A 15,016-nucleotide genomic window follows, 5' to 3' on the forward strand; every position below is an offset into this window, starting at 1 on the left:
ATTATGTCTCCAGTCTAAAGTCCAGGCTGAGTGAGCATCAGGGTACCTGCTCTACAAACACAGCTCGTTGTCTGATGGACTGTCTTCACGCCCTGCAGGAATGGAACCACAGCAAACCATCAGAATCCATTTCTTCTGTGCAGGTTTCTGTATTTTTTTTTCTTTTTACTTTATTTTTTTTGTTTTTTGAAAACCAGACAGACAGACCAAGGGACAGCAGTCAAAATCGTCATAGATTAACAGAAATGCTCAACATCATGTAAAACAGAAAAAAAATAAATAAATAAGACATATACATCTCACTTTGTATTCAGATAAGATGTCCAGTTTTTCCAATATACTTCACATTTCCTCCTGGCATATCTCAGAGAGAAAGTCAAATGTTCCATAACATAAATTTCCCGAACTATTTCTATCCATTCAGCAATTATTGCTTTCTTGTTACCTGCTAATAGTATTTGTAACAAATATCTGTCTTTCTCAGCCCAACATAATGCTGAAATTAATACAATTTCAGCTGTTTATCATGTCCTGGTGGTCTATAGACATTCATTAATGTAACTTCTTTGTGGTTGATAAAACCTTTGACCAGTAAGTACCGCCCTTCTTTGTCAGTAATTTGTGAGAACTGGAAATTTACATTTGAAATTAGTATAGCTACCCCCCTCGCACTTCCTCTTTCGAAGGAGGAGTAATATGAGTTTTTGAAACCCATTTTTCGCAACTTTTCATGTTCAATATTTGAAAGATGTGTTTCTTGCCAGAAGATTATGTCTTGTTTTTCCCTTTTCATTTTGGCGATTACTTTACTTCTTTTTATAGGCTTATGTAATCCGTTCACATTAAGGGTGATTATTCTGTATTTCTGATGAGGCATTTCAGTCAATAGAAAAGAAAAAAATGTTTACCAAGACGTGTAAGCATCCCTGGAAGGCCTGAACAAATGAACTTCTGTCTGTGAATCGAAATGAAACTTAACACATAAACACAAACGCTTAACATTAGTGACTTCAATCTCTGAAGTATGAATTCTACTTCCAAAAAGGAGGGGAGGCCCTACATCTGGAAGGGGCCCCTCTAAGTGTGGACTAAAATCTTTGACTACATGAAATCAGAACAGTCCACGTAGAAAGAACAGACATAAATTCCCAGATGTGGTCAGTTTCAATTGCTCAAGCTTACAATAGGAAAATTCGCCTGGTCTCTCTCGTCGTTGCGTCGAAATCCCTTTATGTTGAAATCCCGGTGACAACGTGATGTAGCACCTGCCGTTTCCCAGGGAGGTTGTCTCCGTCTCGCTGGGACCGGTGACAGCGTTGTATAGCGAGGGTGACATCGGGAAGGGACAGCTCCGCTTTAATAAATGTCTCTAAGAACTCCTGTACATTGTCTCCCTCGGCCCCCTCTGGGATCCCGTGGATGTGTATGTTGTTTCTGCGTGAGCGCGACTCCAAGTCTGTCAGCCGGGCTTGTAATTTTTCTTGGAGCGCCAAAGTGTGGGAAAGCACCTCACTGTTTTCTGCACCCTGCTCCTCCATGTCAGCCACTCTCTGCTCCGTCTCCTCGACTCTAACGATAGCACTTAGCTTCTGGCTAACGTGTACCCTGAAGTCCACCAGTTCCTTCTTTAGTGGCCCCATTGTTTCAGTAAATTATTTTCAAATTTATTTTTTTCAAACGGACTGCCTTCAACCAGCAATAATGTTAGCTTGGATAGCTTCCATAGCCTCGTGGTCAGCTTGCTTGCTAGCACCGTCAGTGTCTCCACTTTCAGTCGGCGATTTATCGTCTATCTTCGAGTTTTGTTGCGATCTTCCTTTTGTCATTCTCCTGTTTCCCCCTCTCATGCTATAAATTACAACTTTTCCTACCTGGATAACCAGTATTTATTTCGGGGGAGTAAGACCGTGGAAACCTCTAACTTATGCTGCTGACCACGTCTGCGCCATGCCGGAAGTCTCAGGTTTCTGTATTTTAATGTTTTTACTGTTTTGTAGCACAATGTAACTACTTTGTTTCTGTAAACATTTGTGTTGTTGGGTACATCTGACAGCTGCCTTGTACGTATAGTCTTCTAATGGTGTAAGTGTTTCACTCAGGGGCATCTTGAACTAAAGGGCAACTATTATATAGCATTTTCAGGATTATACTTGTATACTTGTATTGTACTAGAACATGTATACAGTACAGGCCAAATGTTTGGACACACCTTCACACATTTTCATGACTATTTACATTGTAGATTCTCACTGAAGGCATCAAAACTATGAATGAACACATATGGAATTATGTACTTAACAAAAAGTGTGAAATAACTGAAAACATGTCTTATATTTTAGATGCCTTTGCTTTTTTTGATAACTCTGCAAACCCTTGGTGTTCTCTCAATGAGCTTCATGAGGTAGTCACCTGAAATGGTTTTTCACTTCACAGGTGTGCTTTGTCAGGGTTAATTAGTGGAATTTGTCCCTTATTAATAAAAAAGCAAAGGGTGGCTACTTTGAAGAATCTAAAATATAAGACATGTTTTCAGTTATTTCACACTTTTTTGTTAAGTACATAATTCCATATGTGTTCGTTCATAGTTTTGATGCCTTCAGTGAGAATCTACAATGTAAATAGTCATGAAAATAAAAAGGAAACGCATTGAATGAGAAAGTGTGTCCAAACTTTTGGCCTGTACTGTACATGCTTTAATGTTAAAAAAAAACACTTTTTCTCATACTGCCCAGGGCTCCAGCTATCCAAATTTTCCTCTGTCTCCCAAGTAGGTGTAATTTAGAGTCATCATTAAGTAACAAAACAATCGGGTCAGTAGGAATACGAAATCCTATCACATCAGATATTATTGATGTTGTTTTAGTCCAGAACTCATGTACCTGTTCACACTCCCAGACCATGTGCAAGAAAGTTCCAGTTTGTTCAGGTTGGCAGAACGTGCAATAGGGAGTAGGAATGGCTTTAGAGACGTATCTCTTCTGAGGAGTCCAATATGTCCTATGGCATATGTTGAATTGGATCTGCTGGTGATTTGGGTTCTTGGAACAGTGGGAAATGTTGTCACGGTTTCCCAATTAATTATGTTCCCCTCCGGGCTCAGCTCTCGCTCCCATTTCTTTAGTATTGGGAGTTGTCCTACAGATACTTGCATCAGTTTACCATAAATTCTGGACACTAATCCTCTCACCGGAGAATCAACAAGCCATTCCATTTTCAAGACTGTTCCCCCATGGTACTCCATAACATTTTAGGGCTGATCTTAAGCAAAGATAAAGGAAGAAAGATGTCTTGGGGACCTCAAATGACCTTCATCATTGAATAGCTGGTCTAGAGTATAAATACCTCTGTCACTCCACTGGTTATAAACAAAAGGTTTGTTAAGTGTATGTTGTGCCAAATTGGGGTGTTCAAATGCCACTTATTGGTGTAGCGTAGTTGCTCCTCGACCTGTTTAAAGTTGGTCAATGTGTTGGTGATAATAGGGCCGTAGGCTAGCTACACTTTTATGAACATACACCAGTAAAGGCAAGGTCTTGCAGTCTTAGACTAGGTTTTGATCTATTTCTCTCCATGGGACTGTAGATGAGGGGTCCATCCACATCATCATCATCATATTCTTTATTCAGGACACACACAAATGGTCCATAGCACAATACAAAAACATAGCAAAATACAAACAGATACAAGATAAAACACATACAATAAGAAATGTCTACAACAGTCAAAATTCCACAATACACAAAAAAGTGTTCAGATATTAGCATATAGATTAAAACGCCAGTGGTTCCACAATCTTGAAGTGAACCTAACTGCACTCAATGCAGGGTTCACTAGTGTTGCAATGATGCTGTTGTATGACTCTGTTAGTCTACACATACATCTGTACATGAGATTCCTGAGTACAGCAGGACAGGTGAATACATTGACACTTACAAACATTTGGCTTGCACTGCTCCATCGTGGCATTTTAAGCAGCAGCCTCATGCCATCATTATATGCCACATTGAGTTTCTGCATACTGCTTTTTTTATAGCGCCGCCACAAATGGGCAGTATACATTGGAGTACAAAAAGCTTTAAAAAGCATGGTCTTCACAGACAGTGAACACATGCTAAATTTGCGATTCAGCATATTAGCTTGTGCATACAACATACAATACTGTCTATGAATGTCCCTATCATCAGACAGGTCATCAGTTATATAGTGCCCTAAGTATTTGACCTCAACACACACTTTAAGGACAGTACCAGAGAGAGAGAAATCAGGAAATGACAATTTGTTGTCGTCCCTGCTTCTAACAATCATTATATTACTCTTCGTAGAATTGAACTTAATATCAAAGTCTGAGGGCCCGTAGCTGAAAGGCTCTGTGGTACACTTTAAGGTTGGGGAGGGCCAGGCCTCCCGTGTTTGTGGTACATTGCAGGGTAGAGTATTTTAGCCTAGGTTGTTTATTATTCCAAATATACTGCCGAATTATGGTATCGAGTTTCTTCCAGAAATTTATTGGTGGGGGTAAGGGGATCATTGTACTTAAGAAATTCACTCAAGGAACTATGTTCATTTTAACAACAGCAATCCTGGACCGTAGCGATGCTGGCAGCGCAGACCAATTGGCCAGATCTCTTTGAACACTACTTAGTATAGTTTCATAGTTGTCCTGGACAACTCGCTGTAGCGATGTGTGAATGGTGATGCCCAAATATGTAATTTTGCTTTGGGTTGGTATTGTATCACTAATAGCTGATGTCACGTGTCCGTTGTTCAGCAGAAGAAGATTAGATTTATTCCAGTTGATTTTATAGCCAGAGATTGAGCCAAATTCGTTAAAGATCTTAAGAATTTTTGGGACAGAGTCCTCAAGGTCAGAGATGTACAGCAAAACATCATCTGTAAATAATAATATTGAGTTATTGTATTTAATCTGGACATTACATATTTTATTTTTGCCTTATGGCTTGGGCTAACTGTTCAAGAGAGATCGCAAATAGCATGGGAGATAGTGGGTATCCCTGTCGCGAGCCCCATGCGACGGGGAATGGTTGTGAATGCAGGCCATTGGTTGAGACTATGGCCGTGGGATTCACATATAAAGTACGTACCATGTCAATGAATTTGGCTCCCAAACCAAGCCTCTCCAATACTTGCCACAAGTAGTTCCACTCTAGGCGGTCAAAAGCTGCTGCTGCCGTTGTTGGAAGGTTTTTGGCTTCTTCTATTACATGGAATAATCAAAATCAAAGTCCCACGGTCGCTCTCCGGTTCCTTGCGGAGCGGGACGGTCTGCGCGTCCTCCTTCTCTTCTAATTCCAGCCAGAAAACACCGGGCTCCACAGCTGCAGTGAACTCTCTCCCCCCGCAGGTCGTTCCCAGGGCAGCGCGGCAGATGAACGAGTTAGAGCTGCGTTCAGTGTGCAGTGCCAGCTCTTGTTATATCCCTTCAGCTGATCCAGGCAGCCAAAGCCGCTGGATCTTGAGTGTGACGCAGTCAGATTGGTTCGGCTCACATACCATGCTTTCCTGCTTCTCAGGTTCTGCCCCGATGTATTGCTGTGAGGCATTCATTTTGGCCAGCACTTCCTTCACTGCCCTGTAGATCACTGCACGCTTAGCTGCTTCTCCAAGACCCGGTCGATTAATTCCTCCATATTAGAGAACGTGTTCACATTAGCCACCACTCCATTAGCCGCAGACATGCTAGCAAATTTCCCCAAACGAGTAGACAGCCCAGGCGACAACAAGACTCGCTCTTTCGTGCCTGCAGGCATTTCACAGAGTCACCATGACAACAGACAAAACGATTTGGCGTCGAAGAAAAAGTAATAGACCTGGTTATTTAATGAAATACAGAGGCGAGTGTAGGAGGTCAGTCTCTTGCAAGTATAGCGGCCGCTGGTCACGTGCTTCTCCAAGTGTTTTTCTTTAAATCTACATTGTGTAATTTTTTGAGTTGATTCTTAGCAAAAAACCCTTTCTTCTTTCACAAATATGTACTCATTCATGTCAATTTCAATTCAATTTTATTTATAGTATCAAATCATAACAAGAGTTATCTCGAGACATCATGTGTAATTACTTCCAACAACTAATCAAAGTATTCTCGTAAGCGTAGAATCTGCCATTCAGAATACATACGAGCATCTACATCTTTAAAATACATTAGCCAAAGAGGGACATACGCATTTCGCCCTCTTACACTTATTGGCACCGTGATGAATGCAAAAGGTAGATTACTCGCCAGGGAAGCAAAAAAGAGAATTAAAACGACAAAGCGACAAGCAAAGTAACAAGACCAAAGTTAATATTGGAGTGGCTAGAACAGCTGCGTGTAAACGATGGAGAGAGCTAATTTAGGAGGAAGGGCTAGAAAGTAATATTCAGCTGCTTGTCATATACAATTTCACCGCTAGATGGGAGAAATTCTTACACAATGTAGCTTTAAAGGGGTGATAGAATGCAAAACCGATTTTACCATGTCATAGTTGAATAACGACAGTTCGTTGGGTAAATGGGACATACATAGAAGCTCAAAATCCCATTGACACCCCTTTACTATGAAAATCTCATATTTTGAAACTGCCGCTGAAAACGGGCGAATCTCAACAAAGCTAGAAGTTGACGTAAGCATCCCAGGACCTGTACCTTTGTCACGCCCATGGATGTATTAAGAGAACGGTCACGCCCCAACATTTACATAGGCTACACAACTGACCTGAGATCAGGTAGTCTTCTGAATCTAGGTCGCTCAGATCTCTGCTATTCCATTACAAAATTCACATCTGAAACTTTTTTATGCGAGAAATCAACTATGTAAAGCTCAAATATGGGCCGTTTTATGAAAATTGATGGCTAATTTTGTCTGACTGTTTGTCGGAGTTCAGCGGCCGGTGCTGCCTGGGTTGCTACATCGCCACTCTGCCTGTCCTCTTTCACAGACCCCGGCCTGCTGTGAGCTCCGTCACGGCTGGCAGCCCACGGCACTCCATACCCGCGCAAACTCACCCTTTCTGGGTGACTGGACTACCAAACGCTGCTGCCCTGACAGAGCTCCAGGGCCTGCAGCTCGCTGTTCTCCCTCCCCTCTTCCTGCTACCGGCCGGCCGGTGAGTGACTGTGAGCGCGGTCAGCAAGCTTGTTACGCCCGCAATATCTTATCGGAGGTTCCAGTTAATCTTATAATGGATATGTGTGTGTTATTTAAAAAAACGCCTTTTGTCCGCGAGTCTCATTGATAGAGCCCGCGGTGAGCTGGAGTCCATCAATGAGAGCTAGCTAGCCTCCTCCTAACGAGACCTCTGAAATTCACAAAAATGCATTAAATTGAAGTGTTAGCTAAGCTTTGTAAGACCTTTGGGAACCTGTAATATACATGCCGTGACAAAATTCAAACTGTAATTAAAGCTGCGAGCAGCGATGGACGGGCCCTCGCGCCTCTGCGTGCGTCGGGGTTACCGGCGGACGCCGCTCCTTGCAACCGTGCATTCGCGCGGCACTCAGACGCCGCAAACCGTCACCAATGAAAAGGGAACTCCCCGCCGAGTTCGACGATAGCTCACACAAGACTCTACGTCATACGGTTCATTAGCTGTGAAAGGGGGCGTGGCTAAAGCATAGGGGGCAGGTCCAACCATCAACAATTAAAAATGAAGCCTCTGCTGAGATGAATGATACCTCACACAAGACTCTACCTTAAATGGGTCAGCATGTATGAAAGGGGGCGTGGCTTAAACATAGGGGGCGGGCCAAACCATCACCAATGAAGAAGGAAGTCTCTGCTGATTTCAATGATACCTCACACAAGGGTATACCTTAAACGGTTCAAATGTTATGAAAGGGGGCGTGGCTTATGCATAGGGGGCGGGCCAAACCATCAGCAATAAAGAAGGAACTCTCTGCTGAGTTCAATGACACCTCACACAAGACTCTACCTTAAACGGTTCAAATGTTATGAAAGGGGGCGTGGCCTGAGTAAGTGGGCGTGGCCATATTATAGGGGACGGCTCAGTATCACACGTAGACCACACATTCTGAGTTTCATGCAAATCGGATGATGTTTGTCATATAAGGCAGATTTCCTGTTGCCAGCGGGGGGCGCTATGACCAAATGTCAATTTTGGCCTGTAGGTGTCCTCAGGCCTGGACCCTTGTCAATTGTGAGAAATTTCGGGCAGATACGACAACGTACACTCAAGTTACAACAACTTCTTTGTTCATCGCTAAACATTCAAAATGTCCGCCACGCCACGCCCACACCGTCTGACGAAAAGTTTTTCTTTTAATAACTTTTCATCGTTAAGGTGTTGGGATGGTACAGACCAAGTTTGAAGTCCATCGGATAAAATCTCTAGGAGGAGTTCGTTAAAGTATAGCACCTTGACTTTTAGGCCTACTTCCTGTTGCCACTAAGGGGCGCTATGACTTTAAGTAAATATCAGCCTTTATTTGTCCTCAGGGTTGGACTCTTATGAATCCTGAAAAGTTTCGAGGTAATCGGACAACGTACACTCGAGTTACACCCACTTCCTGTTTCGGCGGCGAAACGCACAAAATGGCCGCCCTGCCACGGCCACGCCCTATGACGAAAAGTTTTTCTTTTAACAACTTTTCATCTTTAACATCTTAAAGGGGTGATAGAATGATTATATAGGGTATTTCACACTGTTCCTTATGGTCTCCTAATGGGGTATGTAACATTGGTTGGGCTGAAAATGGCCTGGTTGATATTTTACTGGCCCTTATGCATCCCTGTGTTTTGGCCCTATTTGTAACAAGAGCTTTTCTTCCAAATATGGTATGGTCATGAATATTTAGATGAGCTGCGCGCTGATTGGTTGAGCGACTTGCCATAAGCAGACATTAGAGACGCGCGCTGATTGGTTGAGCGAATCCCCAATACACATACTTTAGAGAAGCGACAGAATCTCATATTCCAGACACTGCAATGTTTCATTACCAAATTCACTTCTGAGACTTTTTTAAGCGAGAAATCAACTATATAAAGCTGAAATATGGGCCGTTTTACAAAAATTGATGGCTAATTGCAAATTTGGTAAGACGTGTCGGACTTTAGGAGCTCCACACAGTCTGACGAGAAAGCGGCAGCCTGCTGGGCTCCATACCCAGCGCAAAGTCACCCTTTGTGGATACTGCACTACGGGGCTCCGCGGCCAGCTGCCGGCATAACTCTAATATATTTACGGAATTCTATTTGAATTTCGTCACGCCACTTTAAGTTAACCGTTGTGTCCGATTTGATTTTAAGGCATTTTTATGAACGCGAGGCGTCTTTGTAGGACGACCAGCTGCTTGCTATATGTCCCATTCATTACAATGGGGAAATACCGCAGCTAGCTAGCTACACTTTTGCCATAACTAAATTATATTTACAGTTTGAATTTCGTCACGCCACTTATACAACATCATTCCCCAATGTCTTATAAAGCTAACCGTTGTGTCCGATTTGATTTTAAGGCATTTTTATGAACGCGAGGCATCTTTGTAGGACGAGCAGCTGCTTGCTATATGTCCCATTCATTACAATGGGGAAATATCGCAGCTTGCTCACTTTCGCATAACTAAAGTATATTTACAGTTTGAATTTCGTCACGGCATGAATATTACAGGTTCCTCAAGGTCTTACAAAGCTTAGCTAACACTTGTCCGATTTCGGATTTCAATTGAATGTATTTTTGTGAATGTCAGAGTTAGGAGGAGGCTAGCTAGCTCTCATTGATGGACTCCATCTCACCGCGGCTCTATCAATGAGACTCGCAGACAAGAGGCGTTTATTTCCCCGATTGTTTGTTTAAATAACTCAACACACATACCCATTATAAGATTAACTGGAACCTGCGGGCTGCGGTAAAAGATTGCGGGCGTAACAAGCTCGCTGACACTGCGGTCAGGGCGGCGATGTAGCAACCCAGGCAGCACCAACACCTGCACTAAACTCCGAGAAAATTTGCAATTAGCCATCCATTTTCATAAAGCGGCCCATATTTGAGCTTTATATGGTTGATTTCTCGCATAAAAAAGTTTCAGAAGTGAATTTTGTAATGGAATAGCAGAGATCTGCGTGACCTAGCTAGATTCAGAAAACTACCTGATCTCAGGTCAGTTGTGTAGCCTATGTAAATGTTGGGGCGTGACCGTTCTCTTAATACACCCATGGGCTGACAAAGGTTCCGGTTTTTGGGAGGTTGACGTCAACTTCCAGCTTTGTTGGGATTTGCCCGTTTTCAGCGGCAGTTTCAAAATATGAGATTTTCATAGTAAAGGGGTGTCAATGGGATTTTGAGCTTCTATGTATGTCCTATTTACCCACTGAACTGTCCTCATTCAACTATGACAGGGTAAAATCGGTTTTGCATTCTATCACCCCTTTAAGATGGCACAGACCGAGTTTGAAGTTGATCGGATGAAATCTCTAGGAGGAGTTCATTAAAGTACGACATGTGGAAATGGCCAAAATCGCACTAATTTCGAACATTTAATTCAAAATGGCGGACTTCCTGTTGGGTTAAGGGTATGGCTCTAATGAAGTTTTTTGTACATCTTGACATGTTACATATGTGTACCAAGTTTCGTGAGTCTACGTGAAACGCACTGCAGGGGTTCAATTTTCTTAACTTTCTAGGGGGCACTAGCGAGCCATTTTTGTGCGCCTATTCCCGAAACCCTTAAAATACGTAAATGTTCACCAGACTTGATGCGACCGCCAAATTTGGTGAGTTTTTGAATATGTTAAGCCCCTCAAAAAGCCAATTCATTTGACGGGAAAAAGAATAGAAAGAAACAATAATAATTCCTTCAGTTTCAATAGGGCCTTCGCCGCTGTCGGCGCTCGGGCCCTAAATATAATATAGTTATGCCGAAAGTGTAGCTAGCTAGCCGAGATCGTTTCCCATTGTATTGAATGGGACACATAGCAATAGATATATACACTAGATGTTGCCTTGAGGTTCTAAGCATGCGTCAAACGGCCGCCATCTTGGAACAGGGGTCTGAAGTTTTCCCGCATTCAGATCAACGCTAAAGATGCCGGACTTATGTGCTGCTTATTGATGTTTGATAGAGGAAATGAAAACAACAAACAGCAAGGGATAACATTTAACAGGTGACAATGTGTTTTATGATATATATGCCGCCTTCGACCAGCAATCTGAGCTCCGGTGGCAGCGGGAGGCGGAGAGTTCCGTGGCCGGCAGCAGCGTCTCTTCCCCCGGGCAAAAACACCGCTTCGCCTCGCTGCTGCGCCGTTTCCCGCTGATCCAGATCGGACCGGCCCAAGACAGAATGGTGATCAGGAGGATCTTACACGTAGTTCGGGAGGATATTACACGTAGTCCAGGACGACCTGTATGTCAATTTCGGCGGGAAGTTCCACTGCGTTTGCCGGCAGCAGGCGGACGGAGACGGAGACTGTCTGCGGCTGCAGGATCTCCCTGCCCGCTTCCTAGGAGCCAAAACCGACACCACGCAGCTGGAGGCCCAGGCCGTACTGCTGAACCCGCTGGAGGGAAGGGATGCCCGGTAGGGATGCGCGGGTCGGCTTTTTTTCCAACCCGCGGGTCCCGTTTATGAAATTATTTTTATTTTTTATCCGCACCACTTTATCTATTTTTACAACCCGCCCCGCACCTGCGACCATTAAATAGACATGCACTGTAATGGAAATGAAAACATCCTTTATTACAGCCTGAAAGTACAGAAACATCGCCCTTTTAACTGACAACAACAGACGATTATGAATATAAATTAAATAGACCATAAATCAGGTCATGTGATAAACAATTTAAACATTTAAAGCAGCGTTTATAATCATCTAATAGGCAAAAAAAAAAAAAATCTATCCGATTTGTATAGGCCAACAGTTTACAACCTAGTACGCTACATATAAACAATGAACTTTTTTTTTTTTTTTTAACACACGGTAATGTTCATTTGCCGTTTTTGCGTTCGCTGTGCAAAAAAAGAATGGCATCCACTGTACCGGGATTTAATCTGTTTCTCCTAGACTCTAGCACCTGGCCAGCAGAGTTGAATGTGCGCTCGCTTGATGCGCTTGTGGCCGGGATACAGAGTATAATTTTTGACAGCTTGGAAAGCACAGGAAAGGAGATTGACTGGGACTGCCAGAATTTTAGAATGTTCTATCCGTCCCAAAAGAACTGTCCCTCAATGTAGCGCTGAACCTCGTCTTTCTCGGCGGCAACTTCACTCTCATCCTCCCACTCACTAAAATCATCTCTTTTTCTTTTGACTCGATCGGCTTCGTCAACTAAAAAATTTAATATAACAATATTTAACCTTTAAAACATACATTAGACCACTATAGCTAAAACGCCTATCTATTTGCTGGTGTTACAATACTCACCTCGAGGCATCGGCTGATTCGGCTCTGGCTCCCTCAGACTTGCTGGAGGTGTAAGCGGCGCACTGTCAAATTCCCTGACAAGTCTTCTGGCCTGGTCGTAAACAGCGTTTCTCTCCTCCGCTTCAAACATCTTCAGGGACTTAAAACGGGGACAAAGAAACGTTCCAAGCTTGTGGGTGACGCTGATGGACATTTTCTCGTTTGGCAGCTGCGTTGCCTGTGCCCGAATATAAACCATGTACTCTGGATCACCGTATTGGGGCTCGCAGTGTTTCTTCAGTTTAAAAAACCAAAGCACGACCAGCTAAATAGTTGGATACATATCACCCTCCAACTCTTCACTCGCAGATTTAAAAGACAGCAAAAACTCAGTAACTGCGTCCAGCTGAATGCCATCCATTCTGTGGAGCTGATCTTTCTCCTGCAAGGCCTGTTGGATTTCATGATACTGTTTACTGACTGACTGCATCATCGCAACTTTACTGTTCCAACGGGTTTCACATTCTTGTATCACGGTGTGTGGGAGTTGTACTACAATCCCGGATTTTTTCAGGTATGTCACAAGGCTTTTGCACTTTGCAATGACATCATTCACGTCGCGCATATATGTTGGCGTGTTCTCTTTTACATTTTGAGAACGATGTTAATGACATGGGCTGTGCACGCCGACGCCCAAGCCCTACTGTAACCTTATCAAATAACCTAATAGATATTCCGAAAATATTTAATATAGGCTGACATTTTTTATTTTGTTTTTAATGACCCGCCCCAACCCGCCCCACAAATAAAGTGACGCGGGGTCTGCGGGTTATGAGACGATCACTAATGCCCGGGAGAACCAGGACTGAGTGGAGCGGACTGTCACAGCCTGCTGAAGTTTAAATCACAGGTTTCCTAAAGGGAGTTTGGCGGGACTCGGACTGTGGACAACACGACTTTGAGTCTCATTAAATAAATAAATACATGCAGAAATAAATAGTGGAGGAGTGAGCCTGGACATTTCAGTCGGTTTAAACTTCACTTTGAAGCAGAAACTCTTAGTTCAGGGTGAAGTTTCCGTTTGGACTCAGATCTGTGAACCGATTATAATAAATATTCTTTGTATTAACACATTAATAAGTCTCTTTGTTTTTTATTCGATAGTTCATCTTAAGTTTACTTAAGTGGAAGCAGTATATATAGCTATGAGGTGGAAGAATTGACTACTAAACCTAGGCTTACAAGCACTAGGCATTACATTTGTAGATTATATTAATATCAAAAGCTTAAATTGTCTTGGACTCTATCATAAATACATGTCTGACCTTTGGAACGAACCACAAAAACTAGAAAATCGCTTGAGATTGAGGATTTATGGTGATTTTATTTCCATTAGACCTTTGCCTACATTGACGCTGATGCATTAAAGAGGAGTGACTCCCCTGTTCCAAGATGGCGGTTCTGTTGACGCATTCGTTCCAATGAACAGCAGGAGCCAGGCGACATCTAGTTTTTATATCTACGACACATAGCTAGCTACCTGCTCCTCCTAACAAGACCCCTGACGTTCACAAAAATGCCTTAAATTGAAATCTGAAAACGGTTAGCTTTATAAGACCTTTGGGTAGATGTTTTATACATGCCGTGACGAAATTCAAACTGTAAATATACTATAGTTATGCCGAAAGTGTAGCTAGCTAGCTGAGATCGTTTCCCATCATATTGAATGGGACATATAGCTAGCTAGCTGCTCCTAACAAGACCCCTCACGTTCATAAAAATGCCTTAAATTCAAATCGGACTGTTAGCTTTGTAAGACCTTGGGGTAGCTGTGATATAAGTGCCGTGACGAAATTTAAATTGTAAATATATTATAGTTATGCCGGCAGCCGGCCGCGGAGCCCCGGTAGTGCAGTAATCCACAAAGGGTGACTTTGCCATGGGTATGGAGCCCAGCAGGCTGCCACTTTCTCGCCAGACTGTGTGGAGCTCCTAAAGTCCAACACGTCTTACCAAATTTGCAATTAGCCATAAATTTTTGTAAAACGGCCCATATTTGAGCTTTATATAGTTGATTTCTCGCATAAAAAAAGTCTCAGAAGTGAATTTGGTAACGAAACATTGCATTGTCTGGAATATGATATTCTGTTGCATAAGGGCCAATAAAATATCAACCAGGCCATTTTCAGCCCAACCACTGTTACATACCCCATTAGGAGACCTTAAGGAACAGTGTGAAATACCCTATGTAATCATTCTATCAACCCTTTAAAGAAACGTTGGTGAGTTTAGGGATTTGTGAAGTGTAACATGTTAACTCTATGGAGCACTTGTCAGTGGCTTATTTATGCTCACAATTTTGTCATGACATTTCACACACAATCACACTGATTTTTACTCACTACAAACACTAAACAAGTTTTCCTCCTGGTGTTAGGTGACATTAGAGGAGGGTGAAAAGTTGCAAGCCAGCCTGCGGGAGGCGCTTTCGCACCAGCAGTTTCTGACAGACTGCTTGATACCAGTCTTGATTGGAAAACTAGAGAGAGAAGGTTCGGAGACACTCCAAGAAGCAGACACACATAAGGCTTCTCTCAGCAGCAGCTTAAAGGTATTTAAATCATGTTAAATAGAATTATTTCTCATAAATATTGCATGTTA

At 42.7% G+C, this 15,016-nt stretch overlaps 1 protein-coding gene across 1 annotated transcript in view; it reads left to right on the plus strand.

The window, feature by feature from the left end:
• Positions 1 to 15,016, plus strand: part of LOC120548886 — a 193,550-nt gene that overhangs the window by 116,479 nt on the left and 62,055 nt on the right. The window contains exons 54-55 of the mRNA XM_039785398.1: positions 14 to 143; positions 14,793 to 14,966. Coding sequence (XP_039641332.1) covers positions 14 to 143; positions 14,793 to 14,966 — 304 coding nt within the window. The remainder of the gene's footprint in view (positions 1 to 13; positions 144 to 14,792; positions 14,967 to 15,016) is intronic.

This window comes from Perca fluviatilis, chromosome 20 (genome assembly GCF_010015445.1).
Source record: "Perca fluviatilis chromosome 20, GENO_Pfluv_1.0, whole genome shotgun sequence".
Classification (NCBI taxonomy): domain Eukaryota; kingdom Metazoa; phylum Chordata; class Actinopteri; order Perciformes; family Percidae; genus Perca; species Perca fluviatilis.